The 14,921-nt window shown below is 28.3% G+C and overlaps 2 protein-coding genes across 5 annotated transcripts; one reads left to right on the forward strand and one right to left on the reverse strand.

Moving 5' to 3' along the window:
* Positions 1-116: 116 nt before the first annotated feature.
* On the reverse strand, positions 117-14,817 carry LOC123263685 (cation-independent mannose-6-phosphate receptor-like). 3 transcript variants are annotated; one of them, XM_044726629.1, is made up of 11 exons: positions 14,399-14,817; positions 13,936-14,155; positions 13,693-13,841; positions 13,327-13,607; positions 13,114-13,252; positions 12,873-13,024; positions 12,681-12,805; positions 12,368-12,609; positions 1,285-1,438; positions 1,042-1,190; positions 117-282 (listed from the first exon to the last, which is right to left on the reverse strand). In XM_044726629.1, exons 1-11 carry the CDS (start codon positions 14,459-14,461, stop codon positions 193-195), a joined length of 1,764 nt encoding a protein of 587 aa, XP_044582564.1. In that variant the 5' UTR covers positions 14,462-14,817; the 3' UTR covers positions 117-192. The 3 variants fall into 3 exon arrangements, with proteins under 3 accessions (XP_044582564.1, XP_044582572.1, XP_044582581.1); XM_044726637.1 differs by lacking the exon at positions 117-282 and adding an exon at positions 510-662; XM_044726646.1 differs by lacking the exon at positions 117-282 and adding an exon at positions 898-967.
* On the forward strand, positions 4,483-12,229 carry LOC123263671 (protein toll-like). 2 transcript variants are annotated; one of them, XM_044726604.1, is made up of 5 exons: positions 4,483-4,736; positions 8,327-9,522; positions 9,631-9,943; positions 10,037-11,626; positions 11,905-12,229. In XM_044726604.1, exons 2-4 carry the CDS (start codon positions 8,336-8,338, stop codon positions 11,600-11,602), a joined length of 3,066 nt encoding a protein of 1,021 aa, XP_044582539.1. In that variant the 5' UTR covers positions 4,483-4,736; positions 8,327-8,335; the 3' UTR covers positions 11,603-11,626; positions 11,905-12,229. The 2 variants fall into 2 exon arrangements, with proteins under 2 accessions (XP_044582539.1, XP_044582529.1); XM_044726594.1 differs by lacking the exon at positions 11,905-12,229 and having other exon boundaries at positions 10,037-11,698.
* Positions 14,818-14,921: the final 104 nt, after the last annotated feature.

The raw sequence follows: 14,921 nt of genomic DNA on the forward strand, positions 1-14,921 counted from the left end.
GTTCAGTGAACTTTTTTTTTTCCCAAATTATTTATATAGTTGACAATAATAATGATAAAGTTGAACCAATACCTATTCAGAGATCAAGTATTTAATAAATTTAAAGCAACTGAGTGTTTAGCAGTAAAATATTAAACAGAGTTTATTTTTAATATGATACAAATTACTGAAAGTTTATTGTATGTACATTATTTATAATCTTAGTAAGTCGTCATCACTATCCGACTGACACATTGTATCTGGGCCATCCAGTAATGCATCTGCTTCGGAGCTTGTACTTATCTAAAATTTCAAACGATTTTACGATGGTCATTTTATTATAAATATCATGCAAAAACAAATAATTTAAAAAATAAATTTTATTTTTATTCATAATTGTAGTATAAAAATTATTGTCATAATACATTGAGTACATTTATAGATTCATGCGTGTACAAGACTACAGATCCCTTTATTTATTCATTTTTAATAAAAATTCAAAGATCTGCACTCTGACACTCTTTAAAATACAAATATAATAAGCAATTGTGCATAATACAAATTAAAAATAATACATAAAAAATTATAAAAGCTGGCTTTGTTTATAAAAAAATAAAAACAAATATAAAAGTTTGAATTTTTATTCAAGTCATCTTCAAATCAGCCCTTTTAATTAGTTGTTTCTGAAATGAAAGTATAAAAATATAACTAAAAATAAAATAAAAAATAATTTTTCGATACGCTTCGAAATTTTTTGCTTCAAAAATTTGAAAACTAAACAACAAAAAACTAAAAAATATTTTTAAATTTCTACATATAAATAAAATTTCAAGCAAAAATAAAAATTTCAGAACCCATCGCAAAAATAAAGTTGTTACGTGTACATGTGTAATAAATAAATAAAAAAAATATCCTCACCTTATATACTACATAAACAACACTACATTTTTTAAACAATAGTGTAATCAATGCTAATATGTGTTTAAACCTTACAAAAGCAAAATAGTGTGATGAGAATCATTTCAGTGTGCGCATTCAATAAACTCATTCCAATAAATTTACCTTTGAATACCGCATCCTTACATCTGACTTCTTCAAAAATCTGCAACGAAGGCAAGATTTCACACACTCTTGTACTTTGGCATTCAAAAAACATACCGCCAAAAAAATACTACTTCCGACCAAAATGGAGACGATTACTATTCCAGTAACTAAAGTGACCGAAAAATTTCCAAAAAAATTTTAGTCAGGTAGTAATTACTATGTTACCCATAACAGGTAAAGTACTTTTCAAGAATATATTACCATAAGAATTTCCTTTGGTATGTTTATCATCATCAGTCGATGCCTCAACAACTTTCGATGCTGAAAAAGAGGATGCTTGATTTATTATATCTGCACTTTGTTTAATAACTGGTTCTTTAATTTTAGTCTCTCGCTCATAGTTAGATGATGAAACCTGTAAAATATAAAATATAAAATAAATTATTAATTATTTATTTTATGTAAGTTTCTCTTGATTATAAATTTTATCAAAAAAATAATCTTGTTAAATCATTAAAAACATGTCCGAATGATTAATCGTTATAAATTTTATCTCATGAATTCTATCGCTAATCATTAAATTATCAATGAACACATATAGTACTCATACAGATGTTACACAAGTGTCTATATTAAAGGCTTAGCCTGCTGAGTTAGAAAGTAGTAACAATTGCGGATACTATTTACACTAATAACAGAATAAATAATATAAGTAAGGTACTATTACACCGTTTACGCTAACTATTATTGAATGACTAAATTAATTATACTTGTTGTCACGTGTCGAAATTTATCAGTCTCTGATATGAATGATTGAAATTAAAAATTTTTAATGATTACTCTTAATATAGCAAAAATAATCTAAAAATTTATGATTTATTATGACCGAACAACGGAGTTCAAGTTCAAATAATACTCAAATATGATTGAATTCCTTATAATGTTTCTTTCAGATATTTCTTGAGGTATAGAAGATAATTTTCTTATTGTGTGCATTATACAATAGCGGGCACAATAGATATTTAAATGCACTAATGTATTATGCATTTTCTTCTTTTAAATATTTATTTTTGAGAAAATAAATTATATTTCTGGACTAGCTGTAACAATTTGATTTAGACTTGAGTTATTTTTTTTTTTAACATATGCAGGATCTACGAAAATTTACAACCGTAGGACATCATAAAATCATTAGAAACTAGTTTTTAGTGGTCTCCTAGGTGAGAATTAAGGAAGTATACTTTTTAACGAAATGTGAATGCCCACGCTTTTAACAAATAATAATATTTGCACTTTTTTTCAGCATTAATTTTTTTTTTTTTACTTAACTATTTACGTGAGACTTCTTTTTTGTCCTTATTTAAATTGAACATATAATATTAGATAAAGTAGGTAGAATATATATTTTACATGTAATTTTGTACAAGTAAATTTTTCTCTTATTTAAACTTAGATGCATAATTACCCCAAGCATTAAGAAGTACGTCTGTTTTAGAAGACTGAAAATAAATTTAGCTTAACTATCCCAAAATTTCAATGGCTATAAAAGTTACAACTAAGAAAAATAATTAAACTCAAATAAAGTGCAACTTTAATTGTACATTCCAGTAAAACGTTTCAAAGAAAAAAACCGCTATTCTTAACAAATTATCGAGTAAAATAAAATTTTTCTACCCGTAATAAATACTGCATAAATTTACCCAATTCAAATACTTTTTTTGTATCCTAAAAAATTAGTTCTAAAGAATTTTTATTTTTTTCAGGCGAAAAATGCAAATAATCAGTAAAGCACATGAATATTTTCTATTAAACTTTCTCACACTGAAATAAAATCAGCATTACTCAGGATTTACTTTTACGAAAAAAAAAATTCTTTTAAAGTGTGAACAGTTAAAAATAAATAACAAAAGAAAATTTACTCTTCAGCATCTGGACACCAGATTTTCATAAAATTTTCCCAAAAACTCGCTAATATAAATTCAAGGACACAAGGGCTTTATCTACTAAATCTAATCCAGGTGTGTGCAAGAACTAACAAGACTATCTCAATTGGTTACGCTTTTACAGTGTGTGAAACGTTGCTCAGGCGAAAAACACATGTTAATTAGACAGATATAGTTTTTAATAAAAAAATAGGATTTTTAGATAGCAACGTAAAATAAAATACTTGTATTAAGTTCAAGAGTCATAAGCCACAAGTTTCTTGTCTTAATCTGGCAGATAATGACATGAAAACGGAAAAAGGTGGTAGATCATACATATATATTTGTAATATGATAACTAATGGTCGTAGGCCTGCATGCACATGTGTCTGGCGTCAGAGATTGAGGACTCGTACAAGAAAAATTTAACAGACTTTTCTGTAACAGCTCTACAAGTGATCCTGACGAAAAATCAACAGATATTTAAAGCCGCCTGACAGGAAGTATAATTTTTTATCTAAACTAATCTTATTAAGTCCCACGCTCTTAAATGCAGACACCGTAATAGTAAATGCATGCTGCTTTTCGTTTTAGTTTATTTTTCATCAATCTCCAGAAGACTTTTACATGATATATATATTTTCTATTAACTTGAAAAGCTAAAGTATTTGTATATTTGTAACCCTACTAAAATATCTTTTTATTTGATCATTATTTTAACTTCCCCTGTTAGATATTTGTAAAAAGATTCTCATCACTAATAATATAATGATAATTATACACAAAACTTCAAAATAATTTATTACAAATTAAATTATTGTAGTGTTTTTTTTTTTTTTTTTTTTTTTTTATATACTGAAATGCATTCAAGAGGATACACATCAAGGCCGTTAATTTATAATTAATCATGTCAAGTCAATCAATAAGATAAATAATAAAACTACGCATAATTATTATTCGTAGATTAAAATTATTTGAGAGCTAATTAGATCATTGAACGTAATTAAACCTGAATATCAACAATTTTAACAGATCAACATTAAATTATCTATGAATAAAAAAATTTAATTGATTTTTCAAAGTACTACTGGATAAAGTGTCATTAATTTTGAAAGAATGTATCACAAATCTTTATCACGATTGATAAAAAAAATATTTATATATAATTTATTTTAGATTATAAATAAACAAATGTTCACAATAAATATTTTTATTTATTCTTCATTCTCTAACTTTTAAAATCAAGTTATTTATGACCAATAATTCGCATAAAATTTTTATTGCACGCTAATAAATATTTTAGAGTAAGCATTAAAATTTCTGAGATACGCTGAATAAATCCATTGAATTTAAAACATTACAAGCTTAGAGTAAAAATTTTTAATTTATCATTATTTAAAATTATATTATTTCGCATAATGTTGCAGCAGTTAAGCCGGTACAAAATGCCCCTTCTCCATTTATCCGGATCTGTAAATTGTGGGAGAGATGACGACACAGCCAGTTCATTAGGCCTACTCTTGGCTTCTTGGTTCTTGCCTGTTAACATTATACTTTCATTTTAGTTTGCGTCAAGCCTCCACATAGTGAACATTATTTCATGAGTATGTTGTTTGTTATTAAACATAGATGTAACAACTTTCTCTTTAACGGAGTGCATATTTTTCATTATTAATTTATTTGCCACTCAATTTTAAAAAATTCAGTGTTCTGTGAATATAATATTGCGTTAAAATAAGGAAATCCATTCAACAAGTTTGATTAAATTCTACAATAAAATTATTTTTAGAAGTAAGTAAACATTTAATTAAGGATTAACATGTCATAACAGTGTAAGATTTTTAAATTTTTAGACACTGATAAAATAATTATTGTTCTTATTGCCTAATATTTGTACTCGTGAATCACGTGTATGATTTATGTGAAATAACGCCTGCTATAGAGACTTGACCGGAAAGTTAATTTTTCTCTGCGATATCACAACTTATGACGTAATTTAAAAACTACTGAGAAACCCAACGAGATTTTTAAAAAATACTAATATTATGTTGAAAATAATTTTTTTTATCAATCCATCACGTATTTATTTTGCCGATACACGCTCTCGTGTTTGCCATTCAGAGAAATTAAGATAATTTTTAAGTAACGTTAAATATTTAACAATTACAACTGTTTATTGATAAGACGATGCAGATGCCACTCAATTAAATGTTTTCCTTGTAAACAGTAAAATTTGGAAAACAAACTTGATTCAGTATCAATGACATCCAATATCCGGCAGATATTATACATAAAATTGATATTTATAATGATTAAATTAAACTTTTCTCTATCATCAATTCAAATATCACACCGGAACAGGTAAATGCATATTAAATTTATATTGAGAGAAATATACATCTGCTTGGTGATGTGTGATCATCAAAACATAAATTATCGTGAGATGTACTATTAAAAACAATAAAATAATACGTGTTTATATTTTTATCTCTCGAGTGAGCCATCCGAATTGTCTATCTCTCTGGTGGAGAGGAGGCTAATTGATAAACCGCCGAAGCATTGAGCAATGTAACACTAATCTTTTGTAGTAATATGTAATTGAATTTATTTTCCACTTTATTTTCTAGGAATAATGATCAATAAAACATAATTTTTACTGTCGGCAGTAATAATTATTATATTAACATGTTAATTGCGCTGAAATAAAGTTATAAAACATGATCAAGTCTTAGCCAATAAATGCCAATAGCGACGATGAGATTTATTAAATGAGAGTAGATTATGCAGCATTCTTCTATTATATCTTTGAGATTATATTTGTTTTAAATTCTGATATCTGTTGACTAATATTTTATAGACTTATCGTTTATCAGTTGAAGTTTTCAATAAAAATAAATGATCTTATTGCCCTACAGGAGAAAACAAATCAAAAATATGCTAATCAAAATATCATAAATTTTGATAAAATAAATTATTGATTTATTTAAGGATGTTTTCAATCATTATCCGTTGTTTATTATCAACTTTGACTGTATCGCGACGGAGAACTAGTCTGGCAAGATCGACGTCCTTGACTTGTATGTGAATGTATTATATTTACATGTGGAAAATGAACACATAGTTTTTACATACACATATACGTCTTCTTTTGTACGTGACATTCATTCAAAACTACAGATTTACGGTTACGGCGTATAGTAATTGTACTTGTATTTAGTGCGTAAGCCTTGTATAGCTTGTACTAGCTGGGAAAAATTATCACTCACAGAAATCTATTTATACCTGATTGTAAGCGTTTAACAACTATTTTTGACAAGTATTTAGACAATGAGATTTTTATCGGGATTTTTATCGGGCCCAAACCCGTATGTCGGTAACAATCGTACCGAGTTTACAATGGTAAGTCTTCAGAGAAGCCGAAACGTAGCAATTTTGCTCGATTCTTTAAATGACTAGCTTAAACCTGGCTTATTATTTACTCCATACCTGGATATTTATGGACAAATATTAATATTTAGCAATTATATTTTATGACTAAAGCTACTTAGAAATTGCTTTTTACTTGAAAAGTCTCAATTTTATTTTACAACTTTGAATTTTTTCGTTTACTTAATATAAATTACTTTTTAGTCCAGTAGACGAGGAAAAAAAAAATTTTTTTTGGGAAAAAATTTTCGCTCATCCAATTTTGCCTGTAGAATTAAAAACTTCAGTAGTTAGCTAAGAAATAATAAGAAATATAATATTTTTTATAAGCAGTTGATTGTTTAATGGAATATCTTAAAATCTAATGAGAAACATAATTAGAGTGTTGGCCAAGCAATTTTATACAATAGACTTTTTCGACTAAAACTAATTTCCTTCTAATACAAAATCAATTCATTCATGGAATGAAACTTATTCTGTGAGAAGAAAATAAGTAAATGAGAAATTAATGAGTAAATAACGATGCAAAATTAGAAATTTTTAATCATTTCAAGGTTATTTATAACTAAAAAGTTGATAATAGGATCAAGCCATAAATAATGAAGTTATAATAAATTTCAAATGGTTAAACTATAAAAATTGCATTCATGAAGCGTATCTTAAATTTATATTTTGTTTCTGTTTTTTTACAAATCTATTTTTCAGGGTTAAAAAAGTTTCATAACACTGATTCATTTTTGTAGTTGACCCGACAGAAAATTTTTGAAAGAACATTAAAAGTGAATAAATAAATAGGTAAATAAAAAAAAATAAAATTTTTTCGCGATAGCTATGTATGATCGCTTGGATAAATAGTTAAGAAACATTATCTAATGAATAGTGTTTTTTTGTTATCAACAAAGAGTGATCTGCATTTTTTTAAAAATTAAAAATTTTTTAATTTTTTTTTAAATCGCCAATTTCTTGCCTCCTGGACTGCTGGATTATTTATATTCAATTCGCGGACAGAAACGAGATATAACAATTGTTGTGTTATAAAACATAAATAAAAATCGGTGTATCCAGATTTAGTCGATTTTACACCAAATACAGGATATGATAAACGTAGAAAATTATCATGGATTTCTGTACTTTGGACCTTACATATAAACCGTAGCAATAGTGCATACTCATAAATATAAGTGAGTTTTCTTTTTGAATAAATTTGACTCAAATCCTCTTAGTCCCTTTTGAGATTCTTGGAATAACATCCTTTTAACCTGTTAAATTTTTAAATATGGTAATTTGTTACTCAAGTCCCAAAATTTTTTCTGTCTTGAAATAACGCCGTATGTTCCATTCTTAACGTTCTTAATACTTAGGAAATAAAATTTTACCCGTGGTTTAGAATAATATGAATACTTATTTTTAAGGTATTACCCTCGCCAGAGTCGTTTTCTTGGGATTTTTTTTAAACTTTGGCAGATTAATATTTATATAATTCAGCATCGATTGGCGCAATTTGAGAATTTTTGACCATCTAGTTTCCGAGATATTTAATTTCAAAATTTGAGTTTTGAACGCTCTTATACATTACAGTATACGGGATATCGAAAAGTTTACCTACAAACATTTTTATATCTCAGAAGTACATAAACAGCAAAAAGTTTTAGGCTTGTCAATAATGATTATCCGGTATGTGTACCGTACACTAGCATAAACTTTTGACGACGGAAGTCGCGAGGGTAATACCTTAAATATTCAGTAAAAAAAAATTTCTACGAATTGAAATGTGGAGTCATCATAATTTTTTTTATCAAAATCTTTGTTTATTTTTTTTTACTATTTGAAGTAAAAATAAATATTATTTATCGTGTGCCCGTTAGATTTGATTAATTTGTTTACACATGTTATTATAAAGTCTTTTTAATTGTTTCTCGACACCCTTTCTGATAAATTTTTGCTATGTTTTTTAGATTCCAAAGATGAATTGGCTTCAATGGTATCTAGTGTTCAACGTCTTATTACTATCTTGGGCTATCGATTGTCCCAAGGGTAACTTTTGCGGATCATGTGAGTCTCATCCATTCAGGGCGTATGAAATCACTTGCAAAGAAGAAGAACATCCAAAGTTCATAGTACAATACAAACCGAGAAGTAATTTAATTATCAATTGTTTGGGCTCAAAAAATTGGACTTATTTTGACCTTGGTTCAGTTCAACAAGTTAAGACAGTTGAATATTTGAAGTTTGAAAACTGCGTTTTTTCTGACCAAGTCAATCTTGGAAAGATTGTAAAAAATATATTCAATGATACTGTGGAAGAATTGAGTTTCGAGGCATGTAAGAATTTATCATCAGTATTGACTCGAGAGGGCTTAAAAGATTTCAAGAAGCTCAGAAGTCTTGATCTGCAAGGGAACAGTCTATCAAATTTAACTAGTGAACCATTCAAGGAGCTTCCCAATCTCACGGTGTTAAATTTTGCTACGAATGACTTGAAGGAATTGCCACCAAAATTTTTAAACATTCCGAGTCTTAGAAAAATTGAACTCGGTTGGAATAAATTGGAAGTAATTAAACGATCGAACTTCGAAAATCTCGGACACCTCGTTTTTTTAAATTTATGGAAGAACAATATTACTGAAATTGAAGCAAATGCTTTTGACAATATTCGTGACCTTCAATCAATTGATTTACATGGCAACAAATTGAGAAGTATACCACAGGATATTTTTTCCAAATTATCGAAACTCAAAACGATTAATTTGTCGTTAAATAATTTCACCAATGACTCATTCCCAGAAGATTTGTTCCGTTATAACAACATGCTGGAAATGTTAATAATGACTAGTAATCATCGTAATATTACAACTTTACCAAATGGATTCTTGAGCAATTTAACTAGTTTAAGAACAATAAACATGGAAAATAATGGATTCCATCAAATGCCAGAAAATTTTCTTTGGGGAACAACGAGCCTTACAACTATAAAACTGCAAGATAATTATATTTCAACAATACCACGATACTTCTTCAGAGATTTAAAAAATTTGAAGTTTTTAGACATGAGCGGAAATACAATTGATCATCTACCTAATGACGTTTTTGAATCGTTGAGGCAACTTACGAATTTAAATTTAGCCAAAAATCGGATTAAATATCTAAGCTCGTAAGTAATACTTTAATCATTGAAATTCACATGTCATATTAATCAATATTTTGTCTCTTCTTTAAAACATATCATTTGATTATATGAATTGTTTTTGTCGTTTTTTAGAAATCATCTAACTGGATTGTCATCACTCGAAACTTTGAATATGGAACGAAATAATATGGTTCAAATTGATGGGCATGCATTCAAGGACTTGGAAAAATTAAAAGTTGCGTATTTCTCGTACAATCAACTCAATTTGACAAACAAAGGCTTGAGTGATGAATATGGTTATCGATCACCATTCCATAAATGTGTATCTACGATAGAAGAGATATATGTCGATCATAATAACATTGTAGAAATGTTTCAAGACTGGACTGAAATGACCCATTTGAAGATATTAAATGTGTCTCATAACAAAATATTTTATTTACATGTAAGTTATAAATTCAATTTTTCATATAATACGTAACTAAAGATATATTAATAAAATTATTTAATTAAATCATTTTTTCATTTTTTGTTTCAGGCAAGAGATTTGACATTATCGTCTAAAAAAGCTGAAGTAGATTTGACCTACAATATGATTGAGTCTATCAATATGTATAAAAACGTCTACGAAAAATTGATTGAAAATTACTCTCATGATGCAGTCATAGACATCGGAAATAATCCACTCAAATGTGACTGTCAAATATATGATCTTCTTCAATACTTTGAAGGAGAACTTCCTTATCTACACAACAGGTTTTACTTAAAAGCAGAAGATTTAAAATGCCAATCTCCAGTAGAAATGAAAAGTCTTGTAGTTAAAGACTTGAAATCTAAAGATTTGACCTGTGTGTATCATGATTCAGAAGACACCGGTAATTTATGTCCAAGCCCGTGTAGCTGTAAAGTAAGACCATCAAATAAAGCTTTCTTGGTTGATTGTTTGTACCGGGGATTGAAAGAAGCTCCACAACCTTTCACCAATCCAGGTCATCATGTTGAAATGGATTTATCAGGAAACTATTTAAAAACAGTGCCTTCATTAAAACAAAAAGGATATGAAAATATTACAATTTTACGGCTGAGCAACAATTATATCAGTAGTATTGACGCTAATAATTTATCAGACACACTAGAAGAATTATATTTGGATAACAATAACATGACTGAGTTGGACAGTCAAGTTTTGAATGTGCTTAAAAATTCAACAAATATCAAACATCTTACTTTAAACGATAACGCATGGAGGTGTGATTGTGAGGCTCGTAATTTATTTGAATTCATTCAACATAAAAGAGTAAAGATACCAGAGTTGCAAAACGTCATTTGCGGTGGAACCAATATACCAATCTTTTCAGCAACATTAGACGAATTTTGTCCATTTGATATGTACTGGGTAATTGGAATTTGTGTCGGCATTGCTATACTTGGAATTCTTATTGGCGGAGTCTCAGCATTGTACTATCACTATCAACATGAAATAAAAGTCTGGCTATACGCCCATCAGTGGTGTCTCTGGTTTGTCACCGAATCCGAGCTTGACAAGGACAAAACCTATGACGCATTTATAAGCTTTTCTCACAAAGATGAAGAGTTTATAGTGAACGAATTAGTTCCAAAACTTGAACAAGGACCGAAACCATTCAAAATATGCGTGCATTATCGTGACTGGCTGGTCGGTGAATGGATTCCACAACAAATTGCGCGGTCGGTTGATGAATCACGGCGAACAATCGTTGTTCTCTCACCAAATTTCTTGAAAAGTGAATGGGGTAAAATGGAATTCCGTGCAGCCCATAATCAAGCTCTTAGTGACGATCGAGCTAGAGTTATTGTTATTCTGTACGGCGATATTAAGCCTTCTGATATTACTGATCCTGAACTCAAAACTTATCTTACTATGAACACCTACGTCCAGTGGGGTGATCCATGGTTCTGGGACAAACTCAGATATGCTCTTCCCCACTCCAAAGATGTGAAGAAAAAAAAGAACAATGTTTTTGAAAACCACCAGCCCACTTTGCAAATAGTAAATGAAAAAACAAATGGATCGATACCACAGCCAACAGCTCCAAGCTTAAACAAAACTATCACAGATGTTTAAGCTATAATGTATAAAGTGACAAGTTACACGGAAAAAAGAAAACTCGAAAAATTACAGTATATAATGCAACGTAGCGCTTCGTGATGAAAACTGGAAAAATTACAGTTTCAGATTGTAATTATTACAGATTTTATAAAAATTACATTGTAGAATGTAATATTTACATTGAAAGCTCTGAATATTAAATTAAAAAATTGAATTTAGAAAAATGTTATTTCAAACTGTAATATTTCTAGTTTTGATTACGACGGGACCGATTTTACATTTTATACTGTAATTTTTCGAGTTTTCTTTTTTCCGTATACGTGTATAGATTCAATCTAGTCAAGAACATTCGAAATTTAATCGATAGAGTTCTGATGGCTAACCATATAAATTTTTTATATTTCCTCTTCTATTTCAATTGTTGACGATATAGTTATATCAATGTTTTGACTTAATAACTCAATTTGTAGTTAATTTTAAGCTTATATTAAGCTCGTTCAATTAAGTTCAGCGTCATTAATATCATTTGTAAAATAAACGACATTTTCCATGCTAATTTTATGAATTTATCGTATGTTACCGATTTTATGTGTAAACATAATTGTAATTTTTATTGTTACTTGTAAGTAGTACTAAGGTTTATCTTATAATTATATCTTGATTCTGAGTGATATGTAAATTTAATGTTTATATTTTGCCATATTTTTATAATATTGTATAATAATTTTATTGTAAAATTACGAGAAATAATAAAATAAGTAAAAAATAATTCCGTCATACCTTTTTTTCACACGCTAATGATGTATTCCATTGAATCACCAAATGACATGTACTTTCTTCAGTTATTATAGGCACAGCGTCGGAACCTTCTGGTGAACAACGAAACGCAATTATTGTGAAACGACTTCTATTTCCTTGACACGACGATCCATCCGTATAATTCAGATATAAACCTCCAACAGTTGAAATTAATTTAGAATTGGCTTTTCCACCGACTATTCGATTATGCGCTGAACAAACGCCTAAAAAAATTCCGTTTCATTTTTACAAATGTAAAGATTAATAAAATTAACGACAAGATTTAAAAGCTTACCAGCCGAATCATCGTTCCCTTTTTTACAAAAATTTGTCAACAAAGGTCCACACACACTGAATTTGTACTCATCGTTAGCTGATCTTACAATATAGTCTTCTCCTTTTAATGAATCTAAGTTATATCTGCATAATAAAGTTTTTAATAAATTTTTGATTCAAATTTTTACAAATATCATAATTAAAACAGTACTCGTAATTAGTGATTGGATTCGTAAATTTACAGGAGGCCGATGTCTTTTGTTTGTATTCTTCGGCTTTTTTATTGTCACAAGCAGCAATTGTTTTCCATATAACATTATAATGACAATCATCTTTCAATTGTCCAAGCGCTGGTTGAGTTTCCTGTTAAAAAAAAAAAAAAAATTAAATCAGTAAATTATTTAAATATAATAATTTTAGCAAGTGAATAGAAATAAAAATAATCAAATTACGTAAGCTTTAAAATCACAAACAAAAGAAATTGTTGTATCACTGTGGGTCATGTCTGCACAAAGCGCACCAGTACTATATGTTAAAGTAACGCTACCATTTACAATTTTTGGTGATGATACATCTCCAATACTTGAATAACTAAAATAAAAATTAATAATTACATGATGTAGAAAAAAATAAAGTTAAAATTAAAAATTAATTATCCAACGTACGTTATTGAATTTGTACTATTTCTCAAACATGCTGCTGAGAATGGACAAACTACTCCACTTCCAAATACGACTGTATGACAAACATTTAAAATTATTGATGATTTATTATCTATATGGACAATATAATTATCTGAGGTTTTTTTTAAACTTCCTAAATCATAAAATGTTTTGGTTTTTTCGTCGGTCACTTTACAATCAACTGAATGTTCAGATGCTTCAAAATTAACTCCACAAGCTAGTTTTGTTTTCCAAACAGCAATAAAATTGCACTGTTTCTGGTCCTATTAACAAAGTTTATGTTATCAAAATTAGTTTAATTTGTTCATATGGATAGTATCATTATGTCATGCAAAAAATTTTACTTACGTAAGGAAAGAGTTCAGGATATGAGTATTCAGCTTGGGAATCACACATCATTATCACATTAAAAGTATAATAAAATTTATCTCCACATTTTTCTCCGACATAGCTAAATGAAATTCTTCCATCTTCATGTTGAACCTCAGGTACTTTTCCTGTAAAAAGTTTTTTTTTAACAGTACTTCTAAAAAAGAAACCATTTCTTTTTTAATTGTAATAAAAATTTGATATAAATAAATTGTTTCAAACCTAATATTATTTCTTCGTTCCCTCGAATAAGACATCCTGCTACGCCACTGGCTTCATTGCAAGTTTTCTTCAATGGTTTACACAGTTGAAATTTGATCGTTTCATTCGTACTTTCATGCTTAAGAATATAATCATCATTAACTTCGGAGAGTTTTCTAAAGTCAAATTTCAACGCGTGAACTCCTAAGTCAATTTCACAATAACTAGGTGGTATGACTTGCTGTAAATAATTAAAATAATCAATTTAAAACATCGATAAAAAAAAGTTCATAAGAATAAAAGTAACAAGAATATAAGAGAAATACACAAAGTAAATTTTAAAAGAAAAATATATGATTCACGATTACAGCCGGCAAATCACGAAGCAGCAAAAATCATAAAAATATCAAAGTCATAAATATATTCGATAACATAATTCTCAGTAAGGCACGTAGTAGATTTACATCTATGTATATCCAATTACCTTATTACATTCTCCAAAGTAACATTCGCTAGCTAATAATACAAGTATTATTAAACGACCCATCGTTTATTAATAATTAATATTTATTAAAAATTATCTATTTCTTTCGATCATTAATAAATAACTCAATTTTTTAATATTCCACATATTATGTGAAAGGATTAAATTTGAACTATACATATGAGAATGTATTTATGAGTGTATTGCACTACGTTCTCACTACACATCAGAATAAAATTAAATATTAAATCATTTATTAATTAATAAAATAAAAATTTATTTTTTTGACCAATAATAATAGACACTATTTTTTAACTTTATGCTGATTAATAAATATTTAAACACATAAGAATTTACATAGTTGCAATAATAAGCGACTGCATACGCGGTACTTATATCGACGTTACTGTTTTGTTTTAATAATCGATACGAAAGTAGTTTCGCGCGCAAACGCTTGACATCTATTTTTAAAATTATTTCCTGCCTGAAGTGAGTCAAGCTATACTTAGATATAATCGCCGCT

Source organism: Cotesia glomerata, linkage group LG1 (genome assembly GCF_020080835.1).
Source record: "Cotesia glomerata isolate CgM1 linkage group LG1, MPM_Cglom_v2.3, whole genome shotgun sequence".
NCBI classification, from domain to species: domain Eukaryota; kingdom Metazoa; phylum Arthropoda; class Insecta; order Hymenoptera; family Braconidae; genus Cotesia; species Cotesia glomerata.